Genomic DNA, 21,866 nt, shown 5'->3' on the forward strand with positions numbered 1-21,866 from the left:
AGGTCTTCCAGTTTCCTTAGGATACTCTCTGTTTTTGGGTGACTTCTGAAGATTTTCTGAGTGGGCGGTTGGATCTTCCAGGAAAAGAGGAGTTCTGTTATGAACTCTGCAGGGCAACAGCATAGGCATCGATCCATACCTTTATCACTATCATAAGCTAAACTGTCAGGCCTCTATGAAGGCTTTCGTCAGAAGACAGATTCTGCATGACACAGCCAGGTAGATCTCAGATCTCTGCCTTTCTGTTCTGGGTACTGCTTTAGACATTCCAAGTGACCAAACTGAACTTAGGGGTGCAGGAGAAAAATAATTTTACTTATCGCCGTTTCTTTTCTCCTATTTCCTACTAGTCTGTGTGTGCATCCTGTGGCTAAAATACAGAACAGTGCTACTTGGGGTGTCTTTTAGATACACTCCTGTCTTGGAATTTGCTTTTAGCATATCTGTGACAAGGCAAAACCCCATCACAAGATAAAAGGGGTTAAGATTCAATTAGTATGGCTGCCATATGAGGAGAGATTAATAAGACTGGGACTTTTCAGCTTGGAAAATAGACGACGGTAGGGGGGATATGATAGCGGTCTATAAAATCATGACTGGTGTGGAAAAAGTAAATAAGGAGGTGTTAATTTACTCTTACTCATAACACACGAACTAGGGGTCACCAAATGAAATTAATAGGCAGCAGGTTTAAAGCAAACAAAAGGAAGTATTTCTTCACACAGTGCACAGTCAACCTGTGGAACTCCTTGTCAGAGGATGTTGTGAAGGCCAAGACTATAACAGGGTTCAAAAAAGAACTAGATAAGTTCATGGAGGGTAGGTCCATCAATGGCTATTAGCCAGGATGGGCAGGGATGGTGTCCCTAGCCTCTGTTTGCCAGAAGCTGGGAATGGGCAACGGGATGGATCATTTGATGATTACCTGTTCTGTTCATTCCCTCTGGGGCACCTGGCATTGGCCACTGTCAGAAGACAGGATACTGAGCTAGATGGACCTTTGGTCTGACCCAGTATGGCTGTTTTATGTTCTTACATTCTAGTTACATCTATTGCACTGTGCTGTAATTAGTTGCTTCTCCACTAGAGAGGTGGGCCTAAGAGGCATCAGGTAATGGACACTTAAGATTCATCATCTGAAGGGGCTAGGTCGCCTGTGAAGGGGCCTGAGTCTGCAGGAGAACAGATCCCTCAGGGAGATTCTGTCTGAGGGGCTAGTGGTCAAATACTAGCAGTGAAAGAAGAGTCTGGAGTTACAAGAAGGGTGAGGGTAGACGAGGAAGGGTTGATTTTTAAAGAGACTTTGGGTAATAGTTTGAACTTCTGTTACCTCTGAGTTGCATACAAGCAGACTGCATACTGGGGATCACACCCTGTACGCCCATCACACCCTGACGCAAGGGGATACACTGGTGTTGAGGTCGCACCATAACAGTACCAAAGGACTGCAAAGTGAACCAGGTGGTTGATCTGTAATAAGCCTTATTATTACTTATTAATAAGTAAGAAGTCCTCCTTTTGACTTTTATTTTTCATAAATCATTGCATTAATTTCACTTTAGTGTTTAGAGAAAATCTTTATTGTACCAAAGTTTCTCATGCTATTTCTCTGCTGTTCCCCAGTGGCCAGACTGACTTAGTTGTGTATGTAAAATCCATAGGATGCAAATAAGCATGAAGCACTGGTTGGTTTCTGGGCGATGGTAATTTTGGACTACATGCAAAGCTTATTTTTAAACATATTTTTGAAGTTATTTAAAGTGGAAAATAAACCATTAAAGGGAGAGGGAAACATGAAATAAACAGGATATTTATTTTTAACAAATGTTTTCCGAGTCATGTCGCTAAGCTAAAAGCAAGACCACGGTTGTTGACTTACTAGATATTAGAGCCTGGTTGCATTTGAGAAATGCAAGTGATACATCAAACACCAACAACTTTTAATGAAATATTAACTGTGTGTTGGTAAATTTTAAAAAACCGGTTTACTACATGTATAAGGACGAATGGTGCTGCCTTTCTATTAACCTTAGCAGGATCTTGTCAAGTTTAAAGAGATACTGTCAGTTTGTTCAGATGCCAAGAACTTTCGCAAAAAATAAATTTCAAGCCTCATCCCTCAGGTTGAAGTCTAGCTATTTTGAAAGGCATCCTTTGGGAATGCTGCATAGATTTACCTTCCTTTTTATGGACAGTATGTTTTGGGGGCTGAACAGGTTGTGTCATTTACTAGTACAAACTTTTGGGTCTGTTTGATTTGACAGTGTGTTGAAAACTTACTAGATCAAGTAATTAGTTTTCTCTTCTTCTGTATTTTCCTACCCTTGTGCGGTGGGTCAATTAATTTACAAGCATACTGCTCATTAATATTCCCCAGTAAAAAAAAAAAAGTGAGACTAGTGCAGGTCCACAAGGCTCACTAATGTGCTACAGTGTCTCTGTATGAGGTGATCAGATGTCGGTTGTAGCATTGGAACCGATTGTGATTATAATTGTGCTTGTTGACTGTTGATGTGAATGGTGACTCTTCAGTTTCAGGGACCTGATGGCCACTAGAACTATCCTTAGGATCAGTCAGTACAACTGGCCACATGCTAGACATAGAGGGTTTTTGACTCAGATTGGTAGTAGATGGGGTAGTAATTACGCCTTTGTCCAGGACTGACTTCTGCCACCTTCTGTTTGGACTCTCTTCCAATGATGTGTGAAAGTCTTATTTTGGTTGCCAGCTAAGACTGGTGAAACTAATGCATTTATGGGTGTCTCTCGAAGGGAACGCTCTTAAGGTGACAAGACCACTCTCCTTTTGGTTTCAGTAACATCTCTAAATGGTGAGACAAGCCTAGCAGTGTCAGAAATCCTCAGATTTCCTTGATTCCACTCTTGTTTCAGGCCTGGGTATAGTATGGAAATTGTGCTAGTTGCACTGGTTGATCTGCTCCTTGTCAGGTATCAGCACGGATTCTCTTAGCTCTGTGAGCTGCCTCCAACACTGCCCATGAGATCTTGGTGGAACACTGTGTTCCCTACGGGGTAGGTGGAGTTGCTTTAGTGTTCTTGTGTGATCCTAAAGATTAATGTTGGGCAAGTTGTTCCTGTGCCCAGAGGGCATGCTTACGTGGGATATTGCAAGGTTCATTCTTTCTCTCAGGGAGCATGTTATGCTAGTTGCAGATGAGTTTCCAAATGTAATTTAATGTGTTCAGGGTGGGAGGTAGCCCTATGTGTTTTGGACGCTGGTACCTGACAAGTTCCCACTCTCCCTGTGTGATACTTCAGCAGTTGTGATCAAGGGAGACACTAGAGCTAGAATCCTTTCCCCTGCTCAAGAGGGGACTGCTGGCAGGATGCTTTTCAGCAAGGAGTATTCAGCCCTGGAACTTTCTTCTCTTAGTAGCCCAATAGAGCCCACATCTGTAGATCTGCGGGGCATGTTGCAAGGCTTGTCTCCCATTCAAGGTCTTTTCCCGATGTGCTGGGGTGAAAGGCTTCAGGCTTGATTGTGGTGTGTTGTTTGGTTTGTGTATTGAGCTCCTGAAATTAGACTGGGCAATTACTGCTGTTTGTATAGTGGCTGTTTGTATAGTGACTGGCAGTAAAGAACATCTGCTGTAAACACTTTCATATCTACACCTCTACCCCGATATAACATGACCCAATATAACATGAATTTGGATATAACGCGGTAAAGTAGCGCTCTGGGGGGCGGGGCAGGGCCGCGCGCTCCGGCAGGTTGGCGTGTCTGGCTCCGACACGCTGCTCTGAGTGGCGTGTGAAGAGTGCCGGGCCGTGGCCGAGGGGTTGGATAAGGGGCAGAGGGTCTCGGGGGGCGGTCAGGGGACAGGGAGCAGAGGGGGTTGCATGGTTTGGAGGTTCTGGGAACGGGGCAGTCAGGGGATGGGAAACGGGGGCGTGGGAGTCGCGGGGGGCCTGTCAGGGGGGCAGGGGTGTGGATAGGGGTCGGGGCAGTCAGGGAACAGGGAGCCGGGGGGCGGGGGGGTTGGATGGGTCAGGGGTTCTGAGGGGTCCGTCAGGGGGCGGGGAGTGACTATTAATAACGGAAATGCTCGAGGCCAAAGCACATTCGACATAACATGGTTTCACCTCTAACGCGGTAAGATTTTTTGGCTCCCGAGGACCACATTATATCGGGGTAAAGGTGTATCCTCAGATAAAACTTTAAATTGCTGTCCAAGTACTTGGAGTCTAGATCCGTACTTTCTAAATATTGCAATAAATAAAACTCTTGTAAAATTATATGTGATCTCACACAGTTATTTTTGTTGTTGTTACAGTGACAGCTATATTGTGCGAGTCAAAGCTGTGGTTATGACCCGAGATGACTCCAGTGGGGGATGGTTACCGCAAGAAGGAGGCGGACTCAGTAGAGTTGGTGTCTGCAAGGTCGTTTACCCAGAGGGCAGCGGAAGAAGTGGATTTCTAATCCATGGGGAAAGGCAAAAAGACAAACTGGTAATAGAACCTAATTCAACTTTTGTCTGTTTTCTTAGGAAAGCTACCCAAAATCAACATATTCTTTAGGAGTTTCAAAACCAAACAAAAAAAACTGGAAAGCAATGCCAGATTGTGCAAAGTAACCCCATCCTAATTCAAATGAACAATAAATTATCATGATCTGGTTTTTAGGTTGCCATGTTATCTCCTTGAAATAGCAATTGCATGTTGAACAGCAATATGTAAAGTCCACCTTTAATTCCTAAAATATGAAACTGACACATTTATTTTTCTAAGACCTGATAAGAATACGTGAGAAGTGAACTGAAGTGTAAAGAATTCATGAAGCCGGTCACGTTGTACTGAGTAATGCAGTGCAAGCCTTTAAAATGGCAATGAATTATTTATGCTGCATGCTATTCAAGGTAGAGTAAGAATGTGAGGACAAGTTGTCTTTTTATGAATTGACAAGCTCAGTTCCTTCCAATAGCTATTTTTTAGAAGATTTCTTTTATTGCACAAAATAAAATGAATAAAACTTATATTCAAATATGAATTGGAAGTTTAAAAAAACAACTGTTCTTTTAATTCCCTGTTGGTTAGTTTTTCTTGTTGCTTCTAGGATACCCAGTTATAAAATGGAAAAGCTTAAAAATCCACCTCTTGCAAAGTGGTTTGGTACAGGTTTAGAATAGGTGTTTGAATAAAAGTGGATAGTATAGTGTAGATTTAAGAAGGTCTTGTTGTCAAGAGAGCTGGGATTTTTAAAGTGATTGTTTCATTTATAACTGCTTTTGACATGATTTTATATTGAACGATATTCTCGCACCAGAGTAACAGATTTATAACTTGCTTGTTTTGTGTTGGGGAGATTGTGGGGCAGGAGATTCTGGTCTGTACTAAAACAGTGACAACCCTGCCCTTCAAGTGTAAATGTAACCTTACTTTTGTGCTGAAACTTTTTAGGTGGTATTGGAATGCTTTGTAAAAAAGGACTTGGTCTATACTAAAGCAAATCCTACATTTCATCACTGGAAGGTTGACAACAGGAAGTTTGGGCTCACTTTTCAAAGTCCTGCCGATGCACGAGCATTTGATAGAGGAGTGCGGAAAGCAATTGAAGACCTCAATGAAGGTACTGAAGCTTGTATCAGCATTCTGCTTGTTTCTTTGCAGAGGAGAGGTTCCAGAGACAGGACTCAAGCTAACTTGAATGCATTTCTCACATTTCTTACTGCGGTCAGCCCGTTAGCCTTTAAAATAAAGTTTAGTTCTTGTTCAGCAGAGAATTAGATTAGTAGTCTCTTGGGGAGGGAAGGATTTAACTCAAGCATTTCTTCAGAGTTTCCCATCCCGATGTACCCTCATCCATCAAGACCTAAGATGAAAAGATGCATTACTTATAGCTGTGGATCTAACTATAGCTAGCAAAAGAACAAAGTACCGGTATTTCACATCTTGTCTTTTAGGTCCCTTTTCTGTACATGCAGCTAATGCTGCACTGGAAATTATTTCATGATATGTTTTTGTTGTGCTTTGTTAAATTATCGTATGAATTCCTATGTGGACTTGAATAAATCATAAGGATTTTTTCTTCGACAAAATTAATTATGTTAAATCTCAACTTAATTGGAGAACTGTAGTGCTTGAAGGCTTCATATTTTTTATCCCATCAAAAATTTTATTTTAATTACAAAGAATGGTACATACTTTGAGGTTGTTATAAACATTTCCTTTTTGCATTATATTGCCATCAAACGAGAATCAAAATGTATCTTCAAATCAAAATTATCCTGTATTTTGTTCTCATTTCAGTGAAAAATAATTGATAAATTATTTGATAAATGGCTTTTCATACGTAGGTAGTTGTGCTGCCAACGCTATCCTTTTTTTCTGAATGACTGGAATAAATATTAACAGTTGATTAAGTTTAGGATGTGTGTGCAAAAAATCTAGTTCCTCACATTTTGGGATCTTTAATTTTTGAACATTTTTAGCTGTCCCAACACAAATACATGGCACTCTAACTTCTCGTCCATGTCTTATCACTCAGTTCCCTCTGTTAAAGCAAACCTTTCAGTGATGCTCCACTGAGAGATGAGATCAAATTCTCAGTGGTCATTCATGCATTATGTGCTTGACCCTGCGCCACGGAAATCCATGGGAGTAGGATTAGGCCCTATGCTTCTGAACTGTATTCCTTTTCTTGTTCGTCTCATATAAACTGTAAGCTCTTTGGGGCATTAAATGTGGCATCTTCTATAATATAATTCACACTGAAGCTCAATATATTAATAATATATATACTCTGTATTGAAGGGAAATGGTAATAAAATGGTATTTGAGGACATTTGTACATGGCAGCAACTCCTAACTGAAGATGTATTGAAGTAGAGTAGAATGCAAGATTCAAGTATAAATTTAAAGCTGTGTGGCTATTTTTTAGCTACTGTTCAAAATCAGTGCATTTGTGTTTATCACATTAACAGAACAGACTAATCCTGATGGATGCACTCTTACTTAACTTCCGAATAGGGCTATCCAAATTAAAACCAATAACCAGTTCTCAAAGTTCTGGATTTGAGTCACTGTATCTCGGTACTGTCTATGAAATCTGGTCAAATTAGCACAACCAAGCATATGCATTTGAAGCTTCACTGCATTCAAATATTCTTATAAGCAAAACTTAATCCTTAGCTTGTTTCTTGAAGTATCAGAACTACAGAAATTCTGTTTGGTATTAGTGATGTTGTACAGCTCTGGAGTCATGGGGGCTGGGCTTTCAACCTGAATATGTATGCACATTGCTCATTAGGTGAAAATTTTGCCTTTAACTCTGCATGTCTTCATGAATACTCAACTCAGGTTAGCATACCACAAATACGATTAACTTCTAAAATCTTTCATAGTTAATGTAACTCATTGTCTGCCCCAGTACAAACAACTTAATTTTAAAAAAAAAGTTACTAAAAGCTCAGCACTCATAAGCAATAAAAAAACTGTGTGCGATGTGGGAGGGAGAGAGTTTTGGTACAATAAAGTTTGGTGATTATTCTGGTTTAATATTAAAAGCCCACATACAGAGTTTATTTTTCCCCCCCAAAATGTAGAGAAAGCGCATTGTCCCTTTTTAAATGCATAAAATGTTAAATGAGATGAAGGAAGGATTCTTGGATGAAATTTGCAAATTTCATATTAAACCCTAATAGTTACCACAAGGTTAATCAGAAGCTCCTCAAATTAATGTATTCTTCTGCCTGTTTTTGTTCTTTCTTCTGTCAGTTCTTACATGTTTTGTTTACAGGGGGGAGGTGAGAAGGAGAGAGAGAGAGAGCTCTCTGAAAATATCTTTTAAAACAAAAATTCTTCAGAGTAGGTCATTACTTCCTGAACGCTAAAGATTGATTCCCTTTCTGATTGAGCTTTTTTGTATGTTTTGTTTGTTTTAGTAAAATCAATAAGTTTTCTGACTTAAGAGGTCAGATCCTTAGCTTGATGTAATTCAGTGTAGCTCCATTGATTTACATTAGTTGGAAGATCTGGCCCTGGATGTTCATTCATTATACTTTTATCACATTTTGAAAATGAAAATACCGTATGATTGTAAGTGCTTATCATTATTCTGCCGTGACCTAATAGTACGGGCAGCCATAGGAACTTTTTCTGGTTGTCACCTTTCTAACCTACTTAGCAATAGACATACTTTTCTTCTTTCTTGTTAATTTGGTACCACTTTCTCACTTCATAATTTTATTGTGTCAGTTCATCTGGAGAGTGTAATGGTTCATGATAATCAGGTTAGCATGCCACAAATAAGATAAATCCAAATAAAATCCAAATAAAACCTACCAATTTTTAATTTAAAAATATCTAATGTTTAGAAATGTCATATATTTTAATAATGTTTTTCTAGGATCTACTACTTCCTCTTCAACGATCCACAATGAGGCTGAGATTGGTGATGATGATGTCTTCACAGTAAGTAAAGTTAGTTTGAATTTGTTCTCTTTTGCACTGTGGTTCACTTGATCAATTTTGAATGGCCCTTTTTTCATCATCATGATTTTCTTTAATGTCTGTAAGTGATATTTCTCTGTTCATCTTCTGCCTTCCGTGGCCCAAAAGAAGATTCAGCCTTCTAAAGTCCTCCCATTGTCATCACTGTAGTATTGCATGTAGAGCAAATGTTCGTAGTGTCACAGAGCTGAATAGATAATGCCAAAAAAATAAAATGTAGGTTTTAATTTAATTTTCAAATGACTTGGCTTTGGAGTTCATCCCCTTTTGTGTTAGCTGTCTGCTAGTTTTAGAGACATTGAGTGTTACCGGCATGTTTCTGGAAATCAAATTTTGAAGTCATGTTTGTGGTTACTCATGAAAATTGAATTTTAAATTTGCTTGTGCAGGCATTAACTTAAGAAGTCTATCCAAGCTTATTCAAATTGGGGAGCAAACCAGATCTTGTGACTTACTGACCAATAGCAACTACATAACAGTAGAAAGTCAGCCATTCATTATTATTTGTTGTTGTTTATAATGGTAGTTTCTTATTTTATTTTGTAGTAGCATCAAAAATGTGTCTGGAGCTTTCCTAAAAGACAGTGTCCCTGTCCCATCCGTAAGCTAAAAAGGTTGAATAAATATATCAAATGAAATTTCAGTCTGGTCATGGATATTATTCCATCAGATTATTTGCTCAGCTCCAGTAATGCGCATACCCACCTTCTTTATGTTGTAAATGAACTGTTTGTTGAAAAACACTGGAGAAAGCAGAGGGTTAAAGGTGGATATCTTCAGAATCCAAAGTAGATGTAACAAAAATATACTTTAACACTGCATTTCATTGCTGTGAAAGTGTGAAAATATTTCATTTATTTCTCATTTCAAAAATGTGCTTTTCTGCGTATCTAGGATAATGGAGGGAGGAAATGGAGCAGGAAACACTCAGTTAAATCCTGTGAATGTCAGGCCAGGGGGCTGGGGTGGGGGAGGGGAGAGCCCAAAGCTGAAAGGTAGCTCAAGATGAATTTAGCTGAGCTTCCATTAGAAGCATGGTGTGGGTCTGGACAGGTTTCCTGTAGTGTTTTGACCAGATCCTCTTGACAGTTGGCATGTTGTTCACATCTGTTCTTTTGTCACAGTTCTAAGAGACAAACAACAGCAGGCAGGGTTAAAAGGTGACTTCCTGTGCTCCAGAGCAAAACTATCATTAGCAGCTGCTTCCCAGCTACCTGCCAGAAGTGATTTATAGAATCCGAGATGGGAGAGGGTAAGGCCTCATTGGAGCCAGAGTGCTTTACTCTTTTGTAGTATTTATCCAAGAGTTACAAGATCCTTGAAAACAATGTTGTGGTGCCATTTGAAATGCATACGTCTCTTCAGGCTTGTGTATTGCTTTTGAGCGTTTGTTGTAAAGTGGAGGTACTCAAAACTTGTCATGCGTACAGGTCAGCTTTGTTAGCCGTGTTAGAGATGTTGAAGCTGCCAAATGAACGTTCCATTTACATTTCTCTTTAAGTGCTTTAAAGGGAAATATGGAAAATAGCTAAGGATATTCGTCCTAAAATCAGTCCAATTTGTTGAGGGACCAGATGGATCCATGCAAGTAACTGAGGCCTGAAAATTCCCATGGTTTTGTCCATAATATTTAGTTTTGGGCCCATGTCTAGATTCTAGGGGAATAGAAAGTTGGGGTGCTTTGTTTTTTACATAGGAACAAGTGTTGGCAGTAGTTTAATGTTTGTGCTAGGAAAGCTGGGTAAATTGTGCAGCAGCTACTTTAAATATACCATCAATCCTCCATTCAGTGTTCAAAGCCAGAACTGAAAAATAAACTAATTTTTTTCCTACTTGACTCCCAGTGAAGCACACATATATAAGGTATCTGTAGACATATTATTATTACAGTGATGGGTTATTCATGTGCATCTTCAGATTTGTTGCGGGGGGCGGGACCCAAGATTCACCTCTTTCATATAATTACACTCAAAACAGTCAAGCTCCATGATGTACTTCAGGCTACGTTTATTGATAATCTTAGCATGCAAGTAGTCAAAACTTAGCTGTGATCAGCATCCACTTAAGATGAATGGTGGAAGTTTATGCCTCGGGTTCTTCTGTTTCAACCTGTCTGGCAGTTCTCTCAACAAGATAATGTGTTGATTTATGTACTAAAAGTAAGGTTGCTAAGTCTTTGGGTTTCCAAGGGCCAGGGCCATTTTTCACTAGCTGTAGGTGGCTATGCTTTGGGTTGACTTTTGTAGCTGTTGATAGTCTCTAGAAGGCTGTTTGTGCCACTCTGTTGACCGTAACGTTGAATCTCATGTAATCCATAGCACAGTAAAAGCTGTTTTATCCAGCATGTTGGGGGAGTGGGAGGAGCCGGTAAGTGAAAAATTCCGGTTAACTAAGAGGGAGGACGTTTGGGTGTGGGAGGGGGCTTCGGGGAGTGGGTTGGGACACAGGAGAGGGTGCAGGGTGCCGGATCTGGGTGGCGTTCACTTCAGGTGGCTCCCTGGAAGCGGCGACCTGTCCTGGCCACTCCTATGCGGAGGTGCAGCAGGCGGCTCCGCACACTGCCTCCACCAACAGGCACCACCCCCGCGGCTTCCATTGGCCGTGGTTCCCAGCCAATGGGAGCTGCGGAGCTATGCTCAGGGTGGGGCAGGGGAAGTGTGCGGAGCCACCTGCCTAGGAGTAGCTGGGACAGGTCGCCGCTTGCGGTGAGCCACCCGAGGTGAGCGCCCCCCCCCCCCCCCGGATCTGGAACCCCGCACTGCCTCCTGCGCCGGACTATAAACCAGAATTTCAATGAAGATCAGAAATGCCGGTTTATAGAACTTTCTGGTTAGTGAAGTGCCAGATAAAACAGCTTTTACTGTACTTGTGAAGCAGGAAAGCATTTGTATCAGGTGATTGGCTACTCTGCCACCGTTTAAGCCATCCTTTCACAATTTATGATATTGCTCCAATAGTCAATGAGTGGTGTTGTCAAGTTGTCCTCTTTGGTTGCCCAAGTTAGTAAAAGAACTCAAACTTGAACTTTCCCTTTCCAGTATCTTTAAGAGGTTTTGGACTGTTAATTTATAGCTCATCTCATCAGGGAGCTGGGATTTATGACGATGGAGTGAAGGGACCTTGTTAGGCCACAAAATTCTGTTTTGGTTAGGATTTATTTATTTATTTATTTATTTGCTTACTGTTTAGTCCTTTAAAACTGAAAGAGAATGAAGAAAAATTACCTTTGTTGTATGCACTAGTAGGATGTCATCAGCGTTCTCTTACGAGGCTCTTCAAGATGAAGATGCATTACTTCTCTTTTTAGTGTACTTATATATTTTATAAAACCATAACAACTTAAAAAACATACCTATGGTGAGATTTTTCAAAAGTGCCCAGATGATGTAAGAGCACAAAGTCACTTTTGAAAATCCCAACCATAATCTGTTCAGTCGAAGGACCTGTATATACTGGGGATATTTGTATCAATATAGCTACATGTATGCAAAACCCCAGTCTAGATGCAGTACTCTGGTGTAAAACAGAGTTGCACCAGTGTAGCTTACTCCAGTTTGAGGTGTGTCTACACTGACAGTTTAAATTACCAATGTAATTATATCAGTGCAAAATCCCTAGTATAGATAGGCACCAAAGTCTGATCCTTCCAGCGGATACCACAGGATAATAGTGCTTTTGTGTGCTTAGTTCTGTTCACTTCATGTAGTGGTAAATAATATGGCTGGAAGTAAGTGGAGGGGGTGGGAACGAGGGAATTAGACCTATAATTATTTGATAAATTTTCCCTCATTGAAAGCCAAAGCCATACCAAAACAGAAAACAAAACACCCCAAAAGACTACATAAACTAATGACTGGCTTGCAGGTAAAATGCATAAATGTTCATAAAATCCATAAATGCATAAATGTTCATAAAATCCATAAATGTTTTCCATATGTTTGCAAATAAATTTCACATGTCCCTGTATATTATAAATTTTCCTCTCAAGAGATGCAATCTGAGTAAGGCTAGCCATCCATTCTGTTTCCATTGGGGGAGCGCTGTCTTTCCAAGGATCTGGGATTGTTCTGTTTGCCTTCACTAATCCAGTCTACATGCAGACTGCCTTCCTCAATTAAATGTTCTTCAATTCGGAAGTATCGCTTATACTTCAGGACACAATGTATTCTGTGCTTCTGCAGCCACAGAATTTACAGCTGAATCCTCCATCCCTTGCTGGAGAATTATTTTTCAAAATCTAAGCTTTCACTTTTAAAAATTAAAATAAAAAAAAGGTTTTCTCCCATATGATTATCAACTGAAAAATGAGAACTTTGCCCACTGAACGATGGAGTGTGTCTTCCTGAGTCTGCAGAATGTATGAAGGAATAGCTCTGAGCAGTGTAAACAGCCCATTGAAATAAACAGTGGTTGTTAATTCTGAAACCTGTTGACAATCTTAGCAGAAACATTGGTCTGATCTGTGTATCGTATAAATCCAAGTAGCCTTCCTGTGTGCCAGAAGTGGACCCAGTGGCAGAAAAACTCTCTAGCTTTCCCCTTGACAACTTCCTCAATGTAGTTCTGTTTTATAAATACAAATGTCTTTCTCTCCCCTCCCACATTCAATTATTAATATGCCAATGTAAAATAGTTACTTTGGTATCAAATTCTAACACATGCTACAGTACTGACTATTTTAATATTTAATCAAAACCTCTCCGTTTAAATGAAACTGCTGAAGAATCTCCAATCTGCTACACCAGAGTCCTGCAGAATCTATAATCTAAAGAGGAAGGATGGTGGTTATACTTGCAGCCCTACCAAATTCATGGCCATGAAAAACGCGTCATGGACCATGAAATCTGGTCTTTTGTGTGCTTTTACAGATTTCACTGAGGAGACCAGCATTTCTCAAATTGCGGGTCCTGACCCAAAAGGGAGTTGAAGGAGGGTCACAAGGTTATTTTAGGGGGGTCGCTGAATTGCCACCCTTACTTCTGCGCTGCCTTCAGAGCTGGGTGGCCGGAGAGCGGCGACTGATGCCTAAGGTCCCAGCTCTGCAGGCTGCAGCGCAGAAGTAAGGGTGGCAATACCGTACCTTGCCATCCTTACTTCTGCACTGCTGCTGGCTGCAGCTCTGCCTTCAGAGCTGGGCTCCTGGCCAGCAGCCGCCACTTTCCAGCTGCTCAGCTCTGAAGGCAGCGCCGCCGCCAGCAGCAGCACAGAAATAGGGGTAGCAGTACCGCAACCCTCCCTACAATAAACTTGCGACCCCACCCCTACTCTTTTTTGGGTCAGGACCCCTATAATTACAACACCATGAAATTTCAGGTTTAAATAGCTGAGATAATGACATTTACTATTTTTAAAATCCTCTGACTGTGAAATTGACCAAAATGGACCGTGAATTTGGTAGAGCCCTAGTTATACTGCTAGCCTAGGACTCTGGACAGCTGGGTTCAATTCCCTGCTCCCACACAGACTTCTTGTGGGATTGTAGGCAAGTCTTTGTGCCTTAGTTCCCCATATGTAAAGTGGGGGTCAGAGTATTCTCCTATCTCAAAGGGGAGTTGTGAGGATAAATACATTTTAAGACTGTGAGGTTCTCAGATACTACAGTGAAGGAGTGAGTTGGGGAACATACAAATACGTTAGATAGAATCCTTGAACTAGAACATAGGTCCAGCCTGCTGTGGAATACGTTGGATCTTTCACTTAGTATACTGAACATTCGGTTGAGATAGCCGTAAAGTACGTGTCGAGAGTGATCCTTTTTTCTCTTGCATTTTCTCAATAGGCATGTATAATCACAAATTCCCATAGCCCGGGGATAAAATTGTGAGGTTTTGGGTGTTTATCACGTGGTTTGGCTGCCGCTAACAACTGTTTAGGTCTCAGACCCGATTACCTGCCATGTCATTACAGATTATGTCAAATGTTAACACTGCAGGCGTCTTCTTTTTTTTTTTTTTTTTCCCATCTCTCATTGTTTTATAATTTAAAAAACAGATCTCGTCCCACTGCCTTTCCATGAAACCTTTCCCCTACTTTCATCTCCCATGTGGGTCTCAAGTGCACTAAGGCACCAGTTTTAAGATTCATAAGATTTCTGTAAGTTGAATATGCACTAAATCTGATTTTTCTTGCTAGCATGTCAGTTCACACTCAGAGTTCTTGTCAAGAACCACTGCCATTGTTTTTAAAGAGATGATACCTAGAAACTCATTAAAGAATTTGTTACTGGCCACAGGGTATTGTTTTAAGTTGTATTTAAATTTGGAATATACTTTTTTTTTTGGTCAGAAAACAATGTAGTCTGTTTGTTCTGGGGGAAGGGACTCTCTGTGGACAACGTTGAAGGGTGGTAGGATTCTTCTGTCCGCACCAGCTCCTGCCTTAGTTTGGACAGCAGCTTGAGCAGCAGCAGCAGGTTGTGGCTTCCCTTCACGGGGCTATGAGATAGTGGCAGAAAGTCAATGTGCTTCTTTACAGGGCTGTGCAAAGGCCAAGAGGACTAGACAGGTTCCACCGTCCAGCTTGACTCTTCTATAGGCTGGGCAGAGTTCAGGGAAAAGCCACAACAGTGAAATCAGGTGATATGTTGCCTATGTTCTTCCTGCTGCTTAGCAACCAACCGTAGCTGCTGCTCCTGGTTCCTGTTGCTGTTCTGTACGTATGACCGTGGGCTCAGCACTCCCACCCACATCCTCTGAGGTTGGCTTTTGGGCTCGCATGCAAACCACAGCTGTTCCGTTTGGGTCGAAAATACCAGCTGAGAAAAGTGAACCTGATCCCCTCCCCAAATCCTCATTCAAAAAAAAAAAAAAAAACCTCTCTGCTTTATCAAAAGAAGAAAAATAAAAGACTTAGAAGTAGATAAGATTTTTTTTGGTACTTAAGTATTTTGCATTAAACAAAACTTATTACTGTGCATCAGAACCCATTACTTGAATGCCAAACTTACACTGGCCAAATGTTCCTGTATCTTAGTACAACTCTCATCCTTCCTGCCTCATCACTTCTTCCAGATCTCTGTCTTCATTTGTTCCAACAGACTGACCGCTGAGTTTTACGTCCCCATAATAAGTCTCATGTACAGTTTGGTGATAATTCTTTTCCTTCTATTGACACTAAGATGTCTTGTGTTTTGACAGTGCTTCCTGGCATTACCTCTAATGGAATCCTCCTGAATTGCATACTGTCAAGGTTCCTTCCCCACTCTGAACTCTAGGGTACAGATGTGGGGACCTGCATGAAAACCCCCTAAGCTTATTTTTACCAGCTTAGGTTAAAACTTCCCCAAGGTACAAACTATTTTACCTTTTGCCCTTGGACTTTATTGCTGCCACCACCAAACGTCTAAAAAATATATAAGCCCGCTTGGAAACGTCTTTCCCCCAAAAATCCTCCCAAACCCTACACCCACTTTCCTGGGGAAGGCTTGATAAAAATCCTCACCAATTTGCATAGGTGAACACAGACCCAAACCCTTGGATCTTAAGAACAATGAAAAAGCAATCAGGTTCTTAAAAGAAGAATTTTAATAGAAGAAAAAGTAAAAGAATCACCTCTGTAAAATCAGGATGGTAAATACCTTACAGGGTAATTAGATTCAAAACATAGCGAATCCCTCTAGGCAAAACCTTAAGTTACAAAAAGAGACAAAACCAGGAATTTACATTCCATTCAGCACAGCTTATTTTCTCAGCCATTTAAAGAAAACAGAATCTAACGCATATCTAGCTAGATTACTTACTAAGTTCTAAGACTCCATTCCTGTTCTGTCCCCGGCAAAAGCATCACATAGACAGAGAGAGCCTTTGTTTCTCCCCCCCCCTCCAGCTTTTGAAAGTATCTTGTCTCCTCATTGGTCATTTTGGTCAGGTGCCAGCGAGGTTATTGTAGCTTCTTAACCCTTTACAGGTGAAAGGGTTTTTCCTCTGGCCAGGAGGGATTTTAAAGGTGTTTACCCTTCCATTTATATTTATGACCCATACCCTGTGGCAGAGATATGAGAGAATATTGAGATGTGTGGGTGGATGAATAAGTGTTGAATATACAGAACTTACGACTTGATTTTTCTTATTCTCTATCTTGGGGGTTATAGTGGATTACACATTGAATATGACCGAATAATATGGAGTATTTGCATAAAAAGCTAATATACCAGAGTGTATTATCAACAGGAGTATCATATGTAAGACACGGGAGATAATTGTTCTGCTCTGCTCAGAGAGTAGAGGACCTGTGAAGAAAAGATTTTTGTTTTTTGGGTTTTTTTAAAGGCATGTTGAACCTTGAGAAAAGAAGACTGAGAGGACCTTCTAACAGTTATCAAATATATGAAGGGCTGTAATAAAGAGGCCAATGTTTAGTTGTTCTCCATGTCCACTGAGGAAGGACTGGAAATAATCGTTTTTGATCTGCAGCAAGGGAAATTTAGATTAGATGTTAGAGGACAGTCTTTTTAAGCTGGGTAAGGATTAGGTTACTGGAATAGGTTACCAAGGGAGGTTGTGGAATACCTGTCAGGCTTTTAAGACCACCTTAGACAAACACCTGTTAGGGATGGTCTAGGTATACTGGGCCCTGCCTCACCATGGAGAGGTGGACTGTCTGACCTTCTGAGGCTCCATCTAGCTCTATGTTTATATGATTCTTTTCTTTTCTCAGATTAATTATGCTACTAACTAGTCCTGGGCAATCAACAAGGAACCTCCACTAGTTGGAAAGATTTTTACTGTAGGAAGTCACTTCAAAAATTAAATCCCTTGCTAAGTGTGGGACCTTCTCTCATTCACGTCCGTGTCATGTTAAGGCATGGGTCTGCCTTTGTCCACAGTTTGTTGGGTTTTTTTAGTAGATAGGTTGAAAAAAGCTACATTAAAATTAAATTTGCTGCCAATACAATCAAGTTATGATTTCTTCTGAAGCATTTGATACTGGGCTAGACAGATGATTGGTATGAGCTGAGATGGCAATTCCTATGTTCCTAAACTGATTAAACTACAAGAATAATCATATAGTTCCGGCTATAAAGTATCTATATTCCATTGCAGTTTGTAGATTAGAGAGGATTAGTCATAAAATCTACTGTGGTGAAAGTTGCATAGATATGTAGTGCATAAAATGGATTCATTCTAATATATTTAACTGATCTCCCCCTCCCGCCCCCAGTTTATTTACATGTAGCAAGCTCAACCCTTGGGGGAAATGGTTGCAAGGTAGAGGTTTTTAAAATGTGACTAAGATTTAGTTACTTTTTAAAAAAAAAAAAAAAAAAAACTTTTTTTTTTTTTTAAGCAACCAAATTAATATCACTGGAGAGTGAAGCTGGATTTTGTTCCAAGAGTATAGGAAAATGGAATTGGTAGCTCTAAAGTGTTCTGAACCACACATCCTCTGTTGTATGAGTTTCAGGCCTTAAAATAATAACTTCCATCCCTTTTCACCAAATCACCCTGCCATTTCACTGTCTGTGAATTTCACCACACAGTTCTGAAAATGTTTTAGGGAACAGGTGAAGTGAAAAGTATTCTCCAAACATCTCAAAGTGCTTGACAAAGCACTTACGTACCAGTGCTTCAGTAACTTTATGTGGGCAGAATGGTCTCTGCAGTACCATACTGCTAAACACAAACTACTAAAAAAAATAAAGGGAAAGCAGCATTTTTTTCTGCATAGTAAAGTTTCAAAGCTGTATTAAATCAGTGTTCAGTTGTAAACTTTTGAAAGAACAACCATAATATTTTGTTCATCGTTACGAACAATCTCCATCTCCAAGGTGTTCGTAACTCTGAGGTTCTACTGTATGTGTAAAGAGGCACAGATAGCATTTGTTTTCAATGCTGAATTTTTCAGCAAATCTGTAAATAATATCTACAGTCCACACACACTTTCTAGTAATGGATTCTGCTAACATGCAGTTTTTCTATAATTCATAGTAGTTGTTAGTTGTGCTAAACTACTTTTCCTTTACCTAAAAGAAGCAATTTCTGTTGCCTCCAGTTCCCTTCTCTAAAAACAGTTTTATAGTGCGTTTCCTGGCTCTCTATCTTCCCATATACATGTGCAGTCAGGTTTGCAGTGGGACAGTGATATATCCTGTAGGAAATTGAAAAGTGGTCTCTTGCAGTGATGTAAGTTTCCTTACGGTTGTATCTTGCCAAAACATGTAAGCTTTGTAATAAGATGTGCCAGTTAGGCATCATTTTATATTGTTTTCCTTTTTTTTTATTTAACGGCCAACGTGGGAATTTGGGGGCAGCTTTTTAATGAGAAACGCCCTGCCAGCCCCATGAGCCTAGCACCTCAGGTTAACGGACGATGGCAACACTATTTCATATGATGATTGTTTTGGTTTTGTGTATTACATTTAATTGCTTTATTATATATAATTGTAATTGGAAGCAATCAGGTATTCTTCAGAATACCAAGAACCACCACATGCATAATGCTCCTATATCTGAGATTTCTAACCTGACGAAATTAATAAAGGAAAAATGCATCCTCCTTCAGATCATAAAGTACATCGTTTGGGCTGTGCTGTGAATGCTGCCGGAGGTTAAAATGAATTGAACAGTCGCCGTTTTCAAAGTTGCTGTCTCTCGCCTAGGTGAATAAACCTGTGTTCTGAATGAATGTACTGTAGCAAAGTCACACTTTCATATATCACTTGAAAGTGTCTCGGTTTCTCTAGTTTGGAAAAATAATTTTGTAAGGGCAAATGTCTGTATTGAAATGACCCTACTTAATTCTGAGATCTAGCCTCAAAATGCTTTCGTGTTAGTTTTAACACCTCTCTCCATGCAAACCAAGCAGTGGGAAAGGGTATTTTCAGCTTGTCTTAGTTTTGTTTTTCTTTTAACGCTCTTGAACTCAACCAGTGACAATTGAAAAGGGCATGCACTCACACAGTCGAGCTTCACACTTGATTTGTCACAAGGTGATCCTGAATGATGCTTGTTGACAGTGGGACTTTGAATTTGAAAACTGCAGTAGCTAAAACTTTATGAAGATGTACAAACTCTGACGCCCCAAGCCTCCAGTTACACTGACAGGCAAGTTCTGAGGTGGATGGAAATGTGGTTGGAGAAGGGGGCAACTTAGCTGTCTCCAGCCACTTTCAGTTCATTTTGTGCTGCATAAGCACTACAAGCGAACTTGGCAGACTGGAGAATCCGACTTTGTAACTCTATCCAATCTGTCTCTGCTATTTAAAATTACCCAAGGAACCTGTGCACTATGTAGACAGACAGAGTATAGTTAAGGGTGGCAGTCCAAATCTCTCTGACCTTGTTGGTTTGTTTAAATAATTGTAGGTCTGATTTTAAGCACAGGGTTTTTGGAATGGAGAAGAAGAGGTTGTGTGGAAGCTTTCTATTTTTATAGTAGGTGTGAGAGAATAAGGCGGACATCATGTATCTGCTTGGAAGATTACATCATGTCTAACAGCATGCTGAGTTTGTTTAGATTTAGCCTTTGGGTTTGTCTAAAATAAGATTTTTTTAAAAGGTGTATTTTTAAAATGTGTTAGCTAACACATTTTAACACTGTTGTAAGCAGGACAAGTTTTGTTTTAGCATGTGCTAGTTGGTCAAAGTGAACCCTAGGCACCCGTTGGGGTTCACCTCAACCAACTGACACACATACAACATGTCCTGGATACTGCAGTGCAGTGGTGCTCAAACTTTTCCTGCCACACCCCCCATTACCAATAATGGAATCTGTCCACGCTCCCCCTCCGTTACTGCACAGTTGGCTCAGCAGAGGAGCTTGGGCTGATGGCGGAGCTGGGGGGCAGAACTGGGGATAGAGGAGGAGCTGGGCTGGGGGGGAATGAGGGCAGAGCTGGGCTGGGGGCAAAGCAGGGGCAGAGTGGAGCTGTGGCTGGGACCGGAGCTGGACCAGGCTAGGGGCAGAGTAGGGGGCGGGGCAGAGTGAGGCTGGGTGGCACTCCCTCTTTGTCCCCAGTGGGGGCTGGCCCAGGCTCCGCCGTGCACCCCCACCCAAACGTCCCTCTCCGCCCCCCCTAGGGGATGCACCCCACAGTTTGGGGACCACTGCTCTAGTGAATTAAAACATGTTGGCCAACACATTTCTGAAATACATCTTTTTATCCTAGTTTAGATAAGCCCTTTGTGTGGTGTTGCTAAAATGTATGTGGGTCACAGCTGGTTTAAAGTAATAAATCCCATTGCTTTGTTTTGTTTGGGTGGGAGGGTATGGGGGAGGATGTGGGGGAGGAGAGAACTTTATTTGTAAAATAATTTGTATATAGTTAAATCACTAGACTAGGTTATCTAGGGAGGCTGTGGAAACTCCCATCACTGGAGGTTTTAAGAACAGGTTAGACCAACATCAGTCAGGGATGGACTAGATGTCCTCTTGGTGTCCCTTCAGGAAATTCTGTATACTTGTGTGGACCGTGGCTCAACAATTGGTCAGCAATTATAGGTTTCAGAGTAACAGCCGTGTTAGTCTGTATTCGCAAAAAGAAAAGGAGTACTTGTGGCACCTTAGAGACTAACCAATTTATTTGAGCATGAGCTTTCGTGAGCTACAGCTCACTTCATCGGATGGCTTATGCTCAAATAAATTGGTTAGTCTCTAAGGTGCCACAAGTACTCCTTTTCTTTTTGCAAATACAGACTAACACGGCTGCTACTCCTGAAACCTTTTTAATCTATGGACACAGCTCTTTACACTAATATCTAAACTGTAAAATACACACATGTTTTGTTGTCTTTTGGCTCTTAAGATACTTGAAAATTTCACGAAGTAGTAAAGGCTGAAAACTTCTGTTATGTATTACATATAACTAAGGAAGTTGTTCTCAATAAGAAGATAGATTCGTAAATGGTGAGCCATTCTTCTGATATGTTAAAACAGACGTCATTAGTTTCCTTGGCTCTGGGGCACGTATTTAGAATTAAGAGAGCTAGCAATCCGTGCAGAGGAGCAGCCAGAAATTTCTGTTTCTTGCTCGTCATTCAGTTCTGCCTTCTGCTCTTGAAGGTGACACACTGAGCCGGCCAAACTTAGCATGTAAACATGGTCTGAAAGAGAGGCAGCCTTGGCAACCTGACAGGGAGATGATTGACAACTTCCTGTTACCACAGTAAAAAGGATTAGGGAATTGCCTTTCAGTGTATAACACAACAATGTTAGTGAAGCCTGAGGAGAATGCTGGAGGGAAGTGGAATCTGGAATTAGTGGATGAAGCTGTGCCTGGCCTCCTGGCCTCTGTAATTTAAAGTGGGGGGAGGGGAATTTGCCTCCTGGTGCTAGCTTGGACCATCTGTCGTAGTGATGACAGGAAGAGGGTTGATTCAGAACCACAGGGCAAATGACTATCTAACCACCACTCTTCAGGAGAGAGGCTGTAATTTCCACATGCTCTTTTAAACATA

The 21,866-nt window shown here is 40.8% G+C and overlaps 1 protein-coding gene across 4 annotated transcripts in view; it reads left to right on the top strand.

Annotated features, from left to right (window-relative positions):
• SPRED2 (sprouty related EVH1 domain containing 2) overlaps window positions 1-21,866 on the top strand; it is an 82,126-nt gene that overhangs the window by 49,281 nt on the left and 10,979 nt on the right. For 2 of the 4 annotated variants that reach the window (XM_074949556.1, XM_074949557.1), the window contains exons 2-4: window positions 4,296-4,473; window positions 5,422-5,590; window positions 8,369-8,442. In XM_074949556.1, the coding sequence (XP_074805657.1) occupies window positions 4,296-4,473; window positions 5,422-5,590; window positions 8,369-8,442 (421 nt within the window). The remainder of the gene's footprint in view (window positions 1-4,295; window positions 4,474-5,421; window positions 5,591-8,368; window positions 8,443-21,866) is intronic. The other 2 variants (XM_074949558.1, XM_074949560.1) reach the window with 1 other exon arrangement.

Source organism: Natator depressus, chromosome 3 (genome assembly GCF_965152275.1).
Source record: "Natator depressus isolate rNatDep1 chromosome 3, rNatDep2.hap1, whole genome shotgun sequence".
In the NCBI taxonomy this organism is placed as follows: Eukaryota; Metazoa; Chordata; order Testudines; family Cheloniidae; genus Natator; species Natator depressus.